At 31.9% G+C, this 19,626-nt stretch overlaps 3 protein-coding genes across 5 annotated transcripts in view; all 3 read right to left on the reverse strand.

Annotated features, from left to right (window-relative positions):
- Positions 1 to 478: 478 nt before the first annotated feature.
- On the reverse strand, positions 479 to 5,174 carry LOC106106977 (DNA-binding protein Ets97D). 2 transcript variants are annotated; one of them, XM_013287640.1, is made up of 9 exons: positions 4,832 to 5,174; positions 3,905 to 3,997; positions 3,577 to 3,698; positions 3,351 to 3,504; positions 2,580 to 2,793; positions 2,140 to 2,265; positions 1,685 to 1,758; positions 1,242 to 1,330; positions 479 to 684 (listed from the first exon to the last, which is right to left on the reverse strand). In XM_013287640.1, the coding sequence occupies exons 1-9, from the start codon at positions 4,980 to 4,982 to the stop codon at positions 529 to 531; spliced, it is 1,179 nt and encodes a 392-aa protein (XP_013143094.1). In that variant the 5' UTR covers positions 4,983 to 5,174; the 3' UTR covers positions 479 to 528. The 2 variants fall into 2 exon arrangements, with proteins under 2 accessions (XP_013143094.1, XP_013143095.1); XM_013287641.1 differs by having other exon boundaries at positions 480 to 684; positions 1,251 to 1,330.
- A 453-nt stretch (positions 5,175 to 5,627) lies between these two features.
- Positions 5,628 to 8,921, reverse strand: LOC106107026 (aldo-keto reductase AKR2E4-like). Its single transcript, XM_013287705.1, has 7 exons — positions 8,842 to 8,921; positions 7,720 to 7,824; positions 7,175 to 7,357; positions 6,824 to 6,940; positions 6,378 to 6,545; positions 6,032 to 6,232; positions 5,628 to 5,951 (listed from the first exon to the last, which is right to left on the reverse strand). Exons 1-7 carry the CDS (start codon positions 8,884 to 8,886, stop codon positions 5,724 to 5,726), a joined length of 1,047 nt encoding a protein of 348 aa, XP_013143159.1. The 5' UTR covers positions 8,887 to 8,921; the 3' UTR covers positions 5,628 to 5,723.
- A 3,253-nt stretch (positions 8,922 to 12,174) lies between these two features.
- Positions 12,175 to 19,626, reverse strand: part of LOC106107416 (protein prune homolog 2) — a 9,424-nt gene continuing 1,972 nt past the window's right edge. Inside the window, exons 2-9 of one of the 2 annotated variants that reach the window (XM_013288265.1) lie at positions 19,212 to 19,304; positions 18,615 to 18,767; positions 18,062 to 18,189; positions 16,994 to 17,126; positions 16,384 to 16,520; positions 15,881 to 16,012; positions 14,927 to 15,013; positions 12,175 to 14,357 (exon numbers count right to left, since the gene is read on the reverse strand). In XM_013288265.1, coding sequence (XP_013143719.1) covers positions 14,240 to 14,357; positions 14,927 to 15,013; positions 15,881 to 16,012; positions 16,384 to 16,520; positions 16,994 to 17,126; positions 18,062 to 18,189; positions 18,615 to 18,767; positions 19,212 to 19,304 — 981 coding nt within the window. In that variant the 3' untranslated portion in view covers positions 12,175 to 14,239. Of the gene's footprint in view, positions 14,358 to 14,926; positions 15,014 to 15,880; positions 16,013 to 16,383; positions 16,521 to 16,993; positions 17,130 to 18,061; positions 18,190 to 18,614; positions 18,768 to 19,211; positions 19,305 to 19,626 lie in introns of both variants that reach the window. The other variant, XM_013288264.1, reaches the window with a different exon arrangement.

The following is a 19,626-nucleotide window of genomic DNA, read 5'->3' on the forward strand; positions in this document are numbered from 1 at the left end:
CTCTTTCTGCTCTCACTACTCTCACTTCTTTCATCACTCTCACTGCTTTTAGTTTGTCTTAATAAGATTAGTCTGATAAATGACGCATATGAAGTATCGAATTAAATTCGTATGAAGGAAATGCCGTCCTTAATAGACAGGTATAGTAGTGATGAAACAAACTGTTCGATTTAAACAAAATTTATCCAACTTAACTAAAGATATTTTTTTGTTTTATTTCATTATTTTTAAGTTAATGGCTGAATTTTTTCGCGTCAATGTTTTTTTCTGATTTCCTTTTAATAAATAGAATCGCTTAAAAAGAAAAGAAAAAATACACGCATATTCCCTATAGCGTTGCGTTTTAGACTTTAGGGAATTTTAAAAAAAAGACACTTTAATGATTAAATGTCCCCTCCAAATCACATTACATTAAAAAAATACAGGAATTTTTTTTATAGTACTAAAGTAGAATTTAAAAAGTTTGGTAAAAATTTAGCGTCATATGCATATTGCCTATTGACAAACTAATTAATCTTATTAGACAAACTATAACAAAGCGAGCTGACCGTGCCATCGAATGACGTCGAAGTACTCCGCGCTGGTGAGCAGCTCCAGCAGGAACTGCCACAGCTGGATCTGACCGTTGTATCCGGTGCGCGACGACACGTACACGCACTCCTCCTCCTTGCGGGAGCGAGACATCTGCATACAATGTTACAATTTTAATTAGCGGTTCTGTTGCTGACTTCGGCCGCGTTAAATTGTGATAATTTTGACCCCTATATGCATTATCCAAAAGTTAACCATTTTCAAGCAATCTTGATTTTCCGATTTTTTCTAAATAAGTCGAAATTACAACTTCAAAAATTTATTAAAAATAAAACACTATCGATGATAACTTATTTTTTTCTTCGGATTTTAAAAACCATAAATCACTGATTATTTTACAATATAAAAACATCATTTATCTGTCCAAATCAAAAATGCGAGCTAAATCAATTTTAAACCACCAAAGAACCATTTTACTTCAATATTTTGCGAGATTCTCAAGGTCACTGAAATAAAAACATGATTTCAAAGGAATCGGGCGGTATTCTTACTCGAAATAAAGTCACGGTTGGTTTTGAAAACTCCCATAAAAGTAATAAAAAAACATACACAAACGGAAAATAAACATTGCTTTTTTGCAATAATTTTTGTAATCGGTCCAATAATTTTTGAAATATTGCAAAGAGGTTAAGGAAAATGTCAAATTATACCTGTCTGACCTGTTTAGGTTTCTTCTTGATAGCGGAGTGCGGCGTCTCCAGTACGTCTTTTACAGGCTGCTCCTCATTCTGAACTACAGCTGGAACACGAATATCAAACATTAAAACAGATTACTAGTGTTATAAAAGAAAAGGTTTAGATAGTTAGATGTTTGTTAGAGTTTGTAGCCTAAAGTACTGAACGAATCTCAGTGAAATTTGGCATACATGTAGAGGAATCTGGCAGAACACAGACTAATTATATAGTTTTAATTCCGCGGACGGAGTCGCGGGAAGCGACTACTCATATTATTAATGCCAAAGCTTGGACAGATGGATTCACGTATTACTGCAGAACTGCAAGGACCTGGATAAAATTTTGTATAGATGTGGAATATAATCTGCAAGAACACTTAATTAAAAGTAATGAATACGAAAAATGTATTTATACTCACCAATAAATTTGCATTTCCTTAACAACTCAAAGTGGGTCCAGAACAAATCTCCCGGATCTGAGGGCACTTTCCGTCTGAAATTTTTAACAAACATATAACAGTTTATAAAGAGGAAAGATTTTTGAATTTCTGTATGTATAGAAATAACTCAAAAACTACTGATCCGATTTCAATTCATTCACCAACATAAAGCTACGTTATCAGTAACAGGCTATATTTTTAAAATTCACGTGGACGAAGTCACGAACAACAGCTAATTTGTAATGTTATGTAAAAAAATATTAGTAGATTGTAAAACTTTATTGGTACATAAATTAGTAAAGTACCTTTAATGTTTCTTATATAAAACAAACAAAAGACATAATTCGCTAATAGCAGAATATCCGCTATTTGTCGACATCCCGCATTTATAGCATTGCTTATCTATTTTTTACTTAATTGCCTTAATTACTAACTTGAAGTCAATATTAGTGATAGTACAGAGCTCCGCGCCGCTGATACTCCAGTCTGATAACTTGACCCCCGCCAAGTTGAACTGCCGCACCGCCCACTGGATCCACAACTTGACGTGCTGGACGGACCTACAATTACATTTATAATACAAATTATTAAACTAACTTTTAGCCCAAAACTCCACCGAGGCGGAATATAAAAACAAAACTTAATTAGTAGCCAATGTGGTTGTCTAGACTATATTCTATACTTAAGCCAAATTTTAATGACATCAGTTTAGTCATTCTGGTAATATCTTCTAAGAAATATCTATCCACCCATCTAGATTTAATAATCTATACTATTATAATAAAACGTAAACACACACTTCTTTGTTGCCTAAGATGTTAGCAATTAGTTGATTACAAACTAGTTTACTGGATGGAATAAGAAATTCACTCACCAGTCAGCGGGATCATCTGGTATATGAACCCGACTATGGTCAGCTCTGAACTGACCGTCCACTACCCACTTGACGGCTGCGGCGTGCGGCTGCGGAACCTCCCCCTCCACCTCCAACATACCCTCACCTTCAACCTCCCCCTCACCAGACACTGACATCTCACCCTCCACATTCCCTGCTGCTGATTGCTCCACTTTCATTTCTATGGTTTCATCTGAAAATTACAATTTTGTTTTACATTAACAGTAACGCGCAAATCAATCTGAGAATTAAATAAAAACTCTAACAAACATCCATCCATCCATAAACTTTCGAATCATACTAATATTATAAATGAGAAAGTTTAAATGGATGGATGGATGGATGGATGGATAGATGTTTGTTAGTGTTTGTAGCCTAAACGGCTTAACGGATTTCGATGAAATTAGGTATAGATGTAGAAGATAGTCTGGATATAGGCTACTCGCTTTTTTTTAATTTCACACGGTCGGAGTCGCGGGCGAAAGCTAGTTTATAATAATAGTAAGATCTACACTGATATTATAAAACTTATCAAATAGCTATACTATAACTGAGTAACTTAGGCTGTATTTATTACTAGATTTTTTTTATTCCGCTGACAGTTGCAGGTAAAAGCTAGTAGTTTATATAAATTTACTACTGCAAATAATGTTACACATAGGCACACTAAAATATAAGCTAGTTTGAATAGCAAAGTTAGAGTAGCCATGCAATGTATATGTACTATTTATTAAAAAAAAAAAAACTTACATTCTGTTTGTTGCGGTAATTGTACCAATTCTTCATCAGGTTTTAACACATCTAGTATATTGATCTTTTTCTCAGCCTGTTTGATTTGAATATTAACTTGCACAACACCTTCCCCTTTTATACATTGCTCAACAAGTGTTTTGTGATTTTCTAACTATAAACAAAATTATGGTAGTTATTGAAAAATTGGTTTTTCTAATTAATTTTTTCTTAATTATCCACTCACCATTTTAGCATCTTGGAGCCAAAAGGTGTAATCAGATAAATCATCTCCCAATCTTTGCTCCAACAGTGACCGAAGTCGGGACAATCTTGTTCTTATATCCATTAATTGTACTATCACCTCTCCTGAAAAAAATATACCATCTCTGTGTAAAGAGTAAAAACATGGTTGTTTTATGTTTACATCATCTACTAATGTAAAAAGGAAATATTTGAATTTTTCTATGCAATCTTCAGAATATCAGTGTGGCAGATGTCAGCTAGTTTTTTTTTTAATTTATATTGTTGTTTTTTTATAGGATTTTTGTTTATAGGAAAAATCAAAATCATACCAGAGACATCAGTGGTCGTTTCTTCATCTTCAGGAGTGTCTGAGAAATCTGCAAGTGCTGTTGGCAAGATTTCACCTCCAGTGTGTATTAACCCTGAAAGTTGGTAAAATTTAACATTTTCAGATATCACATCAATACTATCATCATCACCAGTTTACAATACATCTCCACTGAGCAGCTTGAAGCCTAGCCTAAGTGACTAGGTCATAGTCAACCATGCTGTCCCACTGCGGGTTGGTTGACTTCACACATATCTTTGAATTTACTTTAGTAAGAAAATTTAACAACAAGGTCATCATCAAGAATGCAGAGCTCTCCCTACATCCCTTTAAATCGCTACACCTAATTTTCTGCAGCATCTTGTATGATGAAAACTGTTGAGATAATGACAACTACCGCAGTAGTAACATTTAAAAACATTTGTATAAGGAACTTCTTAAAAGAACATAATATTGATAGGTGGGTTAATACAGACTAATATGGATGTTTGAAATAAACATGTCTTTTCTTTTTTATACTACAATTTTGTAACTGACCATAGATGTTTAAGTTGTAAGCAAAATGTTAGTTGCTCGGGTAAATACAATTGAAACAATATTTGCAGCTATAATTAATAAAATCTCTTCCTTGCCTTATTAGTCATATCCTCTTTATTTCAACTACAACAGTAACAGGTGTTTATCCTTGAATCTTGATGTGTCACATAAAACCCTTATGATATTCATATCATAACATGTATAATTATTTATAACTACTGCTAAAACTTTAGAACTTTCAATCGTTCCTTTTAGCGACAAACGTATATATTATCAATAATACATTTTCTCGTTTATGTAGATTTAGTTTACTTAACTTTGAATGAAAATAAACAACAAATGTGCAATGTAAATGATAAGTACAAAAAGAGCTATTTAGTGTTAAACTTACCTAAATCGGACTCAGTAACATATTGTGGTATACCAGAAAGGGGATCTGATGTTTCTACATCTTCAGTTTCATCTTCAAAAGAAGATTCACCCCCTTCCATTTTAATTGTAGACACATTTAATAATTCGTTTATATCAGACACCTCCATCATTATTATAATACTGTTACTTAGGTTCACATTAACACTGTTACTTAAGTTTTGCGAACAACTACATTAAACAAAATGTTTGTAACTTGTATTGATAATGTTTTCCTGTTTAAATTTCTGCAAATTATAACATTTGAAAATAATAGGAAAAGGAAATTGGTTACAGTTCCTCTTCCGCGTGCGCCAAAATCAGAAATCCATAGACAAGATAAAATCAAAGATTATAAAATTATATTCTGGCACGTTATTCACCAGTTCTAGATAACAGTTTTATTGACCTTTTTAACGTTACTAACTAGTAGAGTATTGTCGTGTCCCTTTTATCTCTTGTTTATAAATGTAAAATTAAACGAACAAAGTAATTAACTTATTACAAAACTCGGAGTCAAAGATTTGTTTTTTGTTTATCCTAAAAAAATAAACCTAACAGAATTTATAATGTTCTATAACCATATAAAAGGTGCGCTACTTACTATCCTAAATGCAAAGGATGAAGGCCTTTGCCTTTATACATGCAAGGTTAACCTGGGACAGGGGATGGTACAAGCGAAAGTGAACAATTAACACTATGGTTTTAAATAAATAAATAGCCAGTCCTAATTCAAAACAGTACTTTATTTAAAAAAAATAGTAATAATAAAGGTGCGTTTCTGTTAAAACACAATTATAAACTAATTATTTTTTTAAGATATCTCCTAATAAAGCGGAGGTCTACGTCTTTCTGATGATTTTATGTAAACATTATTAATTATTTTTGGTGAGGAAAGGATTATCTTGAGGGTTATCAACCTTTTCGAATGGATAATAAGGATGGTTCTGCCAAAACGACGGCAAAGTATATCTCACGTTATTATGGAATTTGTTAATTTTTGCAATTTCATCCTGCTCCAATTTGAAATCGAAAATATTGATATTTTCCTTTAAACGTTTTAAGTTTGTAGACTTTGGTAGTGGCACAACGTTTCTATCCACCTAAAAATATATTTGATTTAAAATATTGTTATCAACTATTAAAATTATCATGACTGTAAACATTATAGTAAATATTTTACCTGCCATCTTAAAACGATCTGCGGCGTTGTTTTGTTGTATTTATTTGCAATTTCAACCAGCACGGGTTCATCAATTTTTGGCCCCGGAAATTGAATTCCGTATCTCATAACCAAAGAACCAAAAGGACTGTAGCCCATCACTACTATGTCCTCTGACTTTGCATACTCTATGATCTCAGTTTGTATAATTTGTGGGTGGACCTGAAAAAGTAATATGTATTATCTCACATTTTTTACAAAGATGTTTTAATATAGGTATACTATTATCACTACACTTGTTAGGAAGTCGAATTAATTTAATATAAATAACGATAGCAATAAATGCAATATAACAGGATTTATTTACCTCTACTTGAATCGCCACTGGCTTAATAGATGCTTCCTTTATGAGTCTCTTCAATTGGTTCAAGTTGAAGTTAGAGACACCTATAGATTTAGCGAGCCCCGATCTCTGAACATCTTCCAATCCTCGCCATGTTTCCATGAAGTCGACATCGGAGAATGTGTAATCATCCTGTAGATTATCATGCTATTAGGTATAGTGGAAGAAATAAAATCGCTATCCATTTCAGACAGAATAAAACAAAATTTAAAGGTTTGCTATGACAACTATTTGATCAACTACAACTGCATTGTTAACAATAAATTTGTTTTTGCGTGTTTACACTATTAAAATATTTGTACAAAAACATATTAGGATCTTTAAATTCTCTTTGTTCTGCAGATTTGTTTAAATTTGTATAAAATATAAGAGGCAGAGCGAAAGTCGTAGTTAATTTATATGTTACTTACATTTAATCCAATCGGCCAATGCATTAAAAACAAATCGACGTAATTAAGACCCATTTTGTTTAAAGACTGTTTTAATGCCAAAGGCACTTGTTCCCTTTTGTGTTGTGTGTTCCACAGCTGTAATAAACAATCAAATCAGTAACTACCCACAGCGCTGATTATTGTGTCACAGGAAATTTTTTTGGAGATCATTTTGGCGACAAACTTAGAACGTCCTATTACAAAAAGAATTCCTTATACTGTAGCAAAATTATGGCATTTATAAAAATAAATTGAATACGCTAGTGTAAATAAAAATAAATCACTAATACAAGCGAAGCCGTGTATAAAACTTAATGTTTACGAACATACCTTTGTTGTAACAAAGACATCGTCTCTATTGATGGCACCTTCTTCAATTTTCTTCCGAATACCCTCACCAATCTCTTCCTCGGTTTCATAAATGGCAGCCGTGTCGAAGTGTCTGTAGCCGATATCAATTGCATTCATAACAACATTGGCTAGTTGTTTATTTACTGATTTAACCACCCCGCCCTGTATTATACATATATCAAATATTAACAATCGTCTAAGTAGTTTTTGTCTGAATCAAATACATACAAAAATACAAATCTTTACTCTTAAAATATTAATATAGATAAAAAAAGGTAAATTAGTAACATAATTTCGGTAAAATTCTACTGCATTAAGTTTGTAACAAATAATATTGTTATAATGATTGTATTGAGCTATATAAGATCCCAATATTTGTTTTCGTTTATTTATTGTAAAAGTTATTCAATTAGTAAGGAAAAAATTATTAACAAAAGTACCTAGTTAATATTGTCTCAGAAAGTTATTTTTTGCAAAAACTGTATTCGGAGCGCCATTACATAAAATAAACTAGTACATCATACCTTATCAAATCCCAAATAAGTGCCCAAAGCTATTGCAGGCATCATTTTCCCGTTGTTAAGTTTTACCTTCGGTACTTCAACGCACATTATCCCTGACAGCGCCATCTACAATGTAAAAAATATAACATAATCTAGGGAACGCCTAATCTAATGAAAGTAATCTTTAAGTGTTCAATCAATTACAGTGTAAACACAAACTCAACTATTCTGTTAATTTCCATGAAAAGTGACTAAAATGTACTTTTGATTAACTTTCCTTACAACATCTCGTCTTTTTTTAATACGATTAAAGTAGTACTTAGTAAACAACGCCATCTGGAGTTTATACAGTTAAGTCGTAATAATTTATTGAAGGTATGCGAAGTTTAGTGAAGGGACACAAGAAGCATTCAACCTTGAAGAATACCATTGTATCTATGCAGCTTAATAAATAAAACATATATAATTACATAGTCTGCATATGTATTTCCGATTAAACCACATGAGGATATTTTATATAGTATTATAATAAATGACAATCTGAACACGATTTACTAGACTTCGTAAGAAACATAATTCTACGGTTATTTTGAATGTAGTAACAGATCAAAACGTATATTACATGTACTAAGACATCACTAGAATCCCTCTAATTATCGTACTTTGCGGGTATATTGCACAGTCAAATAATATTAACTAAACAGTACTGTTTTCTACTTATATAATAAAAAACTTAAAATTTAGAACCTATAAATATATACCATTAGGTGGATTATCAATTTACATTAAACCCTATGCTCTGTAAATTGTAGTATAACAATTTAGTCATAAACGTAAACGCATTTAAATCCGTTATTTTCAAATACCCTAAGATTATGAATATAAATTTAGATATTCAAAAACTGGCCAATATATAAATATATATCCATTTTATGTCCGTAGTTTAAAAATCATGAAATAAATACCATAATTCAATTAAATATATAAATGGAATGTCTACTTATAATTGCTCTTCGATAAATGTTTATGGGTATTCCTGATTTTAATTTAAAATTGATGATAAAAAAAGGAAATTAAGTAACATCTAACGAAATATGTTAATAATAAGCTTAACATTTAAATAGTACAAAGTAAAGTACTCACCACAGACCACAGAGCGAACAATGCTGAACAACCGTTTCTCGCCATGGTTGACACCGAGACTAATTATTTGTGCAATTATTTCGACCTACCGCATTTATTTAAATCTTACGTTAGACCCTATTTCCACTAGACGTTTTGCCGCGCGTTTTTGTCTTTTGACAACTGTCATTTAGAAATCGCGTGAATAAATGCGACTCGACACAAAGTGCAACGATGTACAATACAATGCACATTTTATGGTTTTTAGAAGATGTAAATTGCCCTTGAAATTATAAAGTTTCATAGTTTACTAAGATTGTACGTTAACCCGCGCTATCGTACTCTTTGTTTACATTAACGATATCTAATACAGCTGTAAAACCTGTCAACCAGTAATTTGAACTTTATCGTTATGTTGTTTGTTTACAATTTGGTCGTAGCACACTTCATCATCAACATTGATTGCGATACCGCAACGGCCATATGGCATCATTCTAAATCGATTCATCTTCATCCTGCTACCGTAGAATCGACGCAGCGGGTTTTTGTCCTCCACATAACTCTATCATACGTCATCTATGATCACTCCTTTCTTGATCATGTCACCGTTCACGCAGTCCATTTATCTCTTTCTAGGTCTACCGGTATACCTCATAACGAACATTCTCCTTGTTACATGCGATTCATCCCTCCTCATATTATGCCGATACCATGCTAATCTTTTACTCCTTACCTTCTCTTCCACTGGGGTTACTTTTAAACTTCGTCTAAATAAATTGGGTATTAAATAAAATATAAAATATCTCATAGACACTTTACTTCACTCACAATAATAAATCATTACAAATAATACTAAAGCACCTGTACAGCAAATCAAACGGAATGTATCAAATAATAATAACCAAGAAAGTTATAGACGAAACGCTTTCAAAAAATGCAGAATAGTTATTTTTAACTTATTAAATAAAACATCATTATGATAAAAGCCAATCGAAAATATTCATGTAGGTAAGAAATATTCTTTGACATAATTCTAGTTTACATTATTCAAGTCCAGCGCTGGATTCGGTCGTTGGACTTGAATGGTGTAAGCTGGATACATCCCGGTGGCGTTTCTCAGTCTATAATTTTCGTTAGTTTGCTTGATTGTATGTATGTATAGATATATACGACTTATAATATATTAAAGCGACATTATTGGCTATTCACGTACACACGTATATTATTATGCTTCACATATATTTGTTTTAATTAATCAAATTAATATTTAAACTAAATCTAGACTTACATTTTTTTTAATCTGTAGGTAAAATTCAGGCAAACACAATATTAATTTTGAATTTCGTTTACACAGTTTAGCCACAAATTTAAATCTGTTACTAATTAAATTAATTAATTTCTTTTGATAATTACAACAAATATATAGAATTTATCTTGTACATGAATTATCTATTATGTATAATAAATTGAATTTCTAATCTGTACGTTCGATATACATATATCTCTAGGTGCTAGCTAATGTGCTATCGAAAAATAAGTTTCCTTAATATTAGTTAGGTACATTATATTTTTGATGTGTTTGATAATCACAAAAATTGAGAACACATAATGGTCAAAGTTAGTGTTTAAAGTACAGAAAATAACAGGTTTTATATTTACGACATATACAAGGCAATTTTAATTCTAATAAGATTAAAAAATACTCAAGAAATTGTAAATTATGAGAAAAGAATTTAATTTCAATAAATTAAAATAATAAAAATGAGATAATAAGAGATTACTCAATTATTCGTAATCCATTAAAGCTTTTATAAGATTGCTTAACATTTCGCTAAATCAACATTGAAACTTAATTCGTTACGCTGTTATTAACCTGATTTCCTAAAATATAACTATCTGTGGTTATATGAAAATATAACGTAAAATTGATAAAACATAGTTCAGTTTAAACCAAAAGTTTACTGTACGAAAATTTGAATAATCTTTTGTATAATTGAATATAAAATAATATTATTTAAACTACGTAATATACAATCACATACACTTTCTACACACACGTAGTGATATGAAATCCATAGACTATACAACGCGGACAGAGAGGACAATAACATCTTTGATAAAAAAAAGTTCTTTAACTTTGAAGAACAATATTTACGATGAATAAACTGTATTATCTTAGAATTCTTAGTAACATTAAAAAATATTGTTCTGTTTTATTAAAACAAAATTAGAGAAATGATTATGCTTTATGCAAACTTTATAAAAAAAGGATTGAAATTATTTTTAATAATACTAATAGACTTCATATCACTAAAAAGCACTTTTCTCACGACATTTCTAATCCTACTTTTACGTACAACTAGATACAATATTTATTTATCAATTTTCTTCCACTTTATCACGAGATTGGTTTTGCTAGTGACATTTTCATATAAACTATGATCCCTACGTAACTATCTTATGCAAACTAAAGCAATAATTAAACTGGCAATTTGTGAACTCTAAATTTTAGCTATTAAGCTCTACGACCATTATTATTAATGTATACTATTAATTTTCAAAATAATCACTATTCATATTAGTGTGAATAATTTAAACAAAATAATTCTATAATATCGATTTTTTAACTACCCCTGAATGCCATATTAAATTGGAACAATATTAAATTTAGCAGATTTTTGAGTTAAATTAAAAATATAATTTCGATAGAAACAGTATGTATACAGAACAATTAACTTTCACAAATTTCTGATTAATAACGAAAATAGTTAAAAAATGATCGCATCATATAATTTTATAATACATTTTTGTATCTATATTTGGCTATAATTACATGTGTCAAAATATTTAAATCAATTCCGTTTTGATTTAATACATTTCTATTTAACTATTGTTAGAAAATTAGTACCGCGCTATAGAATTGGCGCAACACTAGATTATTGGCATAAACGTCACATCTCTAAGTGACAGCTGTCAATGTCATTAGAAGGATGGATATATTCGCGCGCATTCCTGACAGGACGGCTAGTTCAATGTGTTTCAGTGTTTAAATTAATATCGCTAATAACAATTATAATAATTGTTTAAAACTATTGATATAAAAGTAATACATGTGTTAATACAAACTTGTGCAGAAATAATATGTGCAGCAGCATTCTTAAAATTACAATACTAATATATTAGATTTCGTTGTTTAACGTAATCGCATTATTTTGGCAAAAAATAATACAATCATTGTAAGAAAAATTAATTTAAAACAAATATAAGTGTAAGAGCCTGTCCCACTTGTAAATTGTCTGATAACAATTAAACATATAAAATATGTGATGGAAATATCAGATTTTGGTACTCTATTTGACATTGACGTTACTTTTAAGCTATCTGAGCCTCTATCAGCCAGTGGTGGGACAGGCCCTAATAAAAAATAATATGGCAGCACCGTATAAAATATGGCAGTTGAGAAACGCAAAAGATTTTATTAACAAAATATTGTCATGGAATTGTGTTATAATTATATTTTTACATGAAATATAATATTCAGTAGTATTTATAGTCAAACAAATCTATCTGACCTGGTAAAATGTGTATCAATTAGTTTTGGCATAAAATATATAAAACCTTCATGGATAGAAATAAAAACCTTTTTTATAAATTCAAGGGTGCTATAGACCTACAAGGATGAATTAAAAATGTCTTCTTGAAAGCGTCACATTTCGACTAATAAGAGAGCGACAACTGGACTGAGAAATGTCGCCATTCTTACATTTTTAAAATTCAATTTCAAAAATAATTAGCAAATACTTTGGTTTTGTTTTCAACATGCGAGAATTTAAAAATGAGATGGGATTTTTTGTTTACTAGTTACTATAAAATAGTAGACGGCACCATGTCTATGTCAAAAATGCAATAAGATCCTTGTAGGTCTATAGTGAGCTATCGTAATTTAAATTTCTGTTTATATTTCGAATGTAGTTATATTTTTTTATTGAGATATGTCATCCCTTACAATTCTCTTTAATAAGAGAGACATGCACACAGTACTCAAAATTACAGGAAGGTGCAAAGAATGACGTCAAAGTTCAGGTATCATGTTATAGTAAACGAGTGGAGAATTAAAATAAAAATTTTAATTCTACTTCTATAAAGATATATGGAAGATGGAATGGTTTAAAAAGGTAGCTATAAAAATAGGTTTTTATATGAATATGGAATGCAACAAGATAAAAATATATCGAATATGAGAATTTCCACAAATTAGGTATTGATGTAAATAATAGATTGTGTAAACTTAATTGTGAAATATGAATGCTTTAAGTACAATTAAATCGAATCACTCATTAATTAAATTTTAAAATTAAATTAAAATCGAAAAAACTAATATCAGATTTTTTAAAATAATGTGCAAGAATGAATTATTGGTGTAAAATGGCTTTTCCACAATAGTCTTACAAAAAGAAATGGAATTTTAAAAATAAGTTCAAATTGCCTTGAATAGAAAAATATACGAATTGTACATACGTAAGTAAGGAACAGCGTAGACAAGGATTTAAATAGGATTTTTCTATACATTTATGTAGCTCGTACAAAAGTGGTAAGTTAACGCCGTAACGGCCGAACACTGAAACGATATATCAATATGTGAGTGTCTTAAGCAAGAAGACCAAGCGTAAACTGCAAATCCCATTAAAAATTTGACATCTGTCACATTGTCAGCTATTAGGAAACAAAGTTTTACAAATCGTTTCAGTATTTGGCTGTTAATAGAAACTGGACATCATGGATTATTCTCACTTTTACAATTATTACATCTTATTTTGTTAAGGTAATTTTCAAATTAACAAAATAAAATTATTTTAAGTCATAATACTTAACTTTATTACAGTGACAACGAGAATCGAATTCAGAGGTTGGTTGCTAAAACTAAATTTATTTTACAAAACTAAATACTTCGGCTATCTTACCACCTTCCATTGAGTATAAAACATAGTGAAATATCAAAGAAGTATAATAAGATTCAAACTTTATGGCGGCTCGGTGAGCGTGTGTTTTCACATATCATACATTTAAAAAATCCCTGCCGTGACACTTGACACATGTTGTCTTTGTTTTATAGATAAAAGATCACTTAGAAGAGAAGAAAGAAGAAAGAAGAACAAACTATAAAATTGATAAAATAAGTGTATATTATAATAAAATCACAGACAAGATGATTTTTTTCTTTTATTTGTCCCGAAAATTCAAAGAAATCGACCGATTTTAATAAGGGTTTTACTAGAAGAGTTTTTGTCTCTGAATATAGTATGTATTTTCTTAATTTAATTGTCACAGTCGCGGGCGACCAAGTTACAGTCACGGCATTCAAAACTCACGCATCATCGAGCGTACATAAAGTTTGCATGGCACTGTACACAGTAATATTCTACCGTGCGGCGTCGTACTGCTTCACGAGGTCAGGTATAGCGTTGGGTTCCACAGGTACTCGCGACATCAGCTCACTCAAGTTGCGCACGTAACTTAACTTGCGGAAGAACTTTGAACTGTAAAAAATATATTACAGATGAATTCTGAAATTCTGAAACGATATATATAACAATCGTGAGAGTCGAGATTAAATAAAAGGAAGGGGGAATAAAAAGAATCGGAGGGATAACAATGCGCTGCACTGATTACCTTGAGTAAGGCCAAGATTTAACTCCAAATAAAATTTAAACGCCTGATGTAAACGGAACTTAGGAAACAACATGTTAAATATTCGTTTCGGCATTTGGCTGTGAAATTCGCACACAGAATTATCCTCCCTTAGTATGAGATATCAATATAAGATACCTTAGTGACCAAGGAATACCCGGAACAAATGCAGCTTGCGGCAGAATTGCGGCAGAAAAAAAAATAATCCGGATTTCGGCAAATACATCTTCCCGAAATCCGGATTATTTTTTTTTTATTATTAGACACTATAGATTCAATGTATTTCGATTAAAAAAGTGCATAAACCAGCGCCATATTGTGACGTAACTCTCGTTTTCCTTGATATTATAGTCATTAAAAAATCAAATCTTTTGAGCAATGGAAGGTTACAGATAAAACATTTAATATTTTCACTCACCTGACAAATGGTTTTGTTATAACAACGAATGACTTCAGCCAGAATGTTGGATGCACCAGGTACAAATGTTTCAGACTTTTTCTTAATCTGTAAAATTAAATATACAAACAATTAATAATTTATAATTATAAAATCATAGAAATCATTATGGAGAAAAGAAGCCTAGAAAAGAACTTGTAGTCATAGCATACTTTAAAAATTTATGCAATTCTTTTTAAATAGATTGCTCTATAGACAACTATAGACTAAAGATTGTCTACATTTGCCCATTATATTTAGACCTCTATACAAAATAACCATTTATAATTGAAGAATCTGAATTGTACTCTTCGGAGCATCATAGAATCATATTTTTTTTTTATATTATTTTTTTATAACTAATTATTTTACGGCTATTACTCGCGTCTATTTTTTTTTCGGTGCCGCAACCCTAATATAATCATACTAATATAAATGCGAAAGTTTAGATGGATGGATGGAGGTTGATTAGAGGTTGTAGCCTAAACGGCGGAAAGGATTTCGATGAAATTTGGTATAGATGTAGAGGATAAACTGGAATAATACATAGGCTACTCGCTTTTTTTTTTAATTCCACGCGGTCGAAGTCGCGGGCGAAAGCTAGTTAGTTATAAAAATGTCTCACGAAAGTTTAAATAATTTATTAATTCCTTATTTAATTGGAGAAATTGAGAAGCAAAAGGTTAGCGTGGTATGGACATGTTGTGCGACGAGACGATAGGGACATAAACCAGAAAGTGTTAAGAATGAATGTGGATGGCTACAAAGGAAGAGGAAGACCGAAGAAAGTATGGATGGATTGTGTGAAAGAGGATATGCTTAAGAAAGGAGTAGATTCAGATATGACGGCTGATAGAGATGTATGGAAGAGCAGCACATACTGTGCCGACCCTCCGTAAGGGATAAGGGCAAGTTTATGATTAATTTTTTATTTACCTTCTATCAATAAGTTTATAGCACTCATGCAGCCAGGCGAAGGTGGGCAGCCGGCGGCGAGCGGCGCTGCCGTGCAAGTACACCAGCACGTACTCGTCCGTCACTAAGCGTTCCAAACTCCATATTACATACCTGAAATTATACAATTATCACTTATAAAACAATTATATAATTATCAACTCACTACGTCCCCACTAAGAAGCTCGAAGCGATTAAAAAATAATTTATACTAATATGAGTAAATGAATGTGTATATATTTATTGCCACAAAAAGAAATTACATAAATGGAATTCAAAAGAAAATATAAAATAGTGGCAAAAAGTAAGCCGTTCCTGTGCAAGTTTTCAGCTGTCTGCGAAGATGTTAAAGCGGTCTCTACCACTGTTGAACTAAACCTAGAATTATGGTGTTTCGATGTAAATATAGATATAGACATAGTCATAGATAGAGATATAGACATAAATATAGATATAGATATAAATAAACAGTATCATTTACTTACAGGAACAAGTTATCCATAACATATCTGTAGTCCGCACGCGCGGTGTCCGGTAAGTGACAGGCGCTGAAGACTATGATGGCCGCGCCGCCCGCCTCGTACCCGCCGTGCGATAACACACGCTTGTAGGGTTCTATCACCTATATGATACCAAGACTGTAGCAATTTGAGGTACGGCGGAATTATAGGGAGGGCGGAATAAAATAAATATTTTTTGCCCTTGAAACACGAATTAAAGGTCTAAAAAAAGGGTTTCCATATATCAAACTATACCTTAGTTTGTTCGGAAAAGTTTAGATACTCATAGTTTGTCTTAAACTATGAGCAAGCCATTTAAAGGGAATTTAAAAAAAATTAAAAAATTGAAAATTTGAAAAAAAATTAAGATTTTAAAAAATTTACGTAGCTTCTTTGGGTCTTAAAAACTTCGAAAAATCATATAGTGATCGTATAATTCTTTACAGTTGCATATATTGTATACTGCACAAAATGGACATAAGGGTTAAAGAATGGGAAAGTGGGGTAACAATTACAAATAAAAAACTACATACTATACATTAAAAGAAAAGGCACTGAAGAAAACCGCGAGCTGGTCATCAATGAGTTGTATTACCTTCATATCACAGGTGGAGTTCCGCCCGGCATGCTGCACGGTGAGCCACGACCTCTCGTCTTGCAACTCCTCGGCCGCGGAGTACTCCGGGATAGGGTCGCTGCACTCGCTCGCAGTGTTCGTTGACTTCGACCTGCTGGATATTTTAATAATATCATAAACTAGCTGTTGCCGGCGACTCCGTTCGCGTGGAATTATAAAAAAAACAAAAGCGAGTAGCTTATGTGTTCTTCCAGACTATCCTTTACATCTGTACCAAATTTCATCGAGATCCGTTTAACAGTTGAGGCTACAAACTCTAACAAACATCCATCCATACATATAAACTTTCGCATTTACATAAGTAAGATAAGACAGTTTAAATAGATGGATGTTTGTCTAATCAGCTAAACGGATCACTACGACATTTGGCATACATGTAGCATAATCTGGAAGAACACATTGGCTACTCACTTTTGTTTTTTAATTCCACGTAAACGTAGTCGCGGGCAAAAACTCGTGCTTTAATAACATTATTTAAGTAATAAATTGTAACAAAATGTAGTCAAGAATCTGTCAGGAAAAAAATCAGTGTAAAAACAGCTTTGGAAAATCAATTCATAACTGTTACTTCAATAAATAAATAAAATGATCTAATCTTCATTTATTACTTTTTATTTGACCACCCACTATGTATAGAATAGTTTTGAAAAACAGATAGACTACTTACTTAATTAACGCAGTGGCAAACTGTGGTTAAATAACTCAACCTTTCGTATATGGGCAGCGGTCGCATCGCCAATTTGGCAATTCACAGATTCGCAATAGTAGATGCGGTGCCTAGCCTTAATCCACGAAGGAAAAGACACAAATGAAGAGGATATATCGTCCTATGCGTCTCCTCCACCTTCAAATCTACAATCCCTTCCCATCCTTCTCTTGTAAGAAAAAGGGTGGAAATGAAAAGGAAATGCGGAATTGCTCCAACTTCACGACTGTTTTCTGTGTGGTCGTGGTATTGCTGGTGGCGAGCCAGCCCATTCGTGCGAAGATGTTAAAGTGGGCTCTACCACTGTTACATGAGCTTACCTTTTATCATCAGCCTCACTATCCGGTTGAGCAGGCTCCAGGGGAGGTTCCAGTTCTGGTGGTTCATCCTCCGACTCCAATGAACATGCACTGACACTATCTGAACTGATTCTGTCTTCGTCCGGTGGCTAAAGAAAAATGAAACATCATGTAGACATAATTAAATCGGTTTACATACAAAATTCGGTTAAAGACACATAGGCCAGTTTGTTTCATTCATAATTAAAAATCTTACATAACACTAGCTTTACCTCGTGACTTTGTCCGAGTGGAATTTAAAAAATAGCCTGTGTTACTCAGTGGTACTACATAGCTTTTAATACAATTTATGTTTTCTGTTTTAAAATTCCGCGCGGAATTCACGGACAAAAGCTAGTATGCAAATGTAAAGATCATCAGCTATTACAACTGAATATTACCTGTCCCTTCTATGCAGTTTTGAGTCTATTTATAAAGATGATCAAACTATACAGGTGTTCTAATTGAAAGTTTTCCCCATTATGAGTAAACATGCTTTACATAAGTGATTAACAAAATATAATTATACACATACCACAAATATTTTTCTCCGCATTGGTCTTGAGTTGGCTTTCGTATCAGTTCTTTGTCGGAGTGCAACACAGCCGGTGTATGGGTCGAGTAGCGCCTGGTACGCAGACTTGTCTTCTTGCGTTGATGATGATATCACATCGGGGGATTCCAAATCCTACAATAACTATTTAGTATTATCCTCCCTTTTACTAATTCAAAGTCCAAATTCTAAGCAAGAATATTATATCCAAGACTAGATTTTAAAAAAATCTTGTAGTTTAGTAAGTTTATTAGACTATTTTAATAAGGCTTTAATAAATCAGGCAATAATTATTTTAAAGTAGTAAGTTATTGTAAAACTTGTATGTATTTTACTGCTACTATTAAAGTATTTAGGCATTGGACTAAACTATCGCACAATTGTCGTTTATTTCACACCCAAATCAACTTTCGTACAACTAAAAACATACAGACGAATTGAGTACCTCTCCTTCTTTTGGGAAGTTGATCAAAAATCAAGTAGTGTGCCCACATCCATTACAACTCTTTGGAATCAAGGCAAGACTTAACAGTTGTGCGATAGTTTAGTTTCAGGTACACGCTCTTAAGATACACTTACATTTTGTATGCCAATAGTACTAGACATCTCAATTGGCAATTCAAAATTTGGTATAGACCGTAACATAGATGGAGATTCACACCAATCTGCTACCTGTAACAAATGCCAAAATTACATATCATCAAATTATTGTTTCATGTTATTTTATGAAATACTTGTTGTTACTCGCGACTGTCTATTTGGAATTAAAAGTTTGTGAGTTATTTCAATACACAAAAATAAAATACAAATCTTTTTTCTTTATTATATTGTTAAATCTGGTACTGTACTTTGTGAAAGTGTGCATTTTAGATCATGTATTCTTAATTACGTCCTGTAAAACTTTTAACATCTAGGTGTTAAACAATTGACTTACTGAAAATAATGTGGGCAGGAAATAGAAATTCTCAAAGGTACATAAATAAGTAAAATTTCA

Source organism: Papilio polytes, unplaced genomic scaffold (genome assembly GCF_000836215.1).
Source record: "Papilio polytes unplaced genomic scaffold, Ppol_1.0 DF822067.1, whole genome shotgun sequence".
NCBI lineage: Eukaryota > Metazoa > Arthropoda > Insecta > Lepidoptera > Papilionidae > Papilio > Papilio polytes.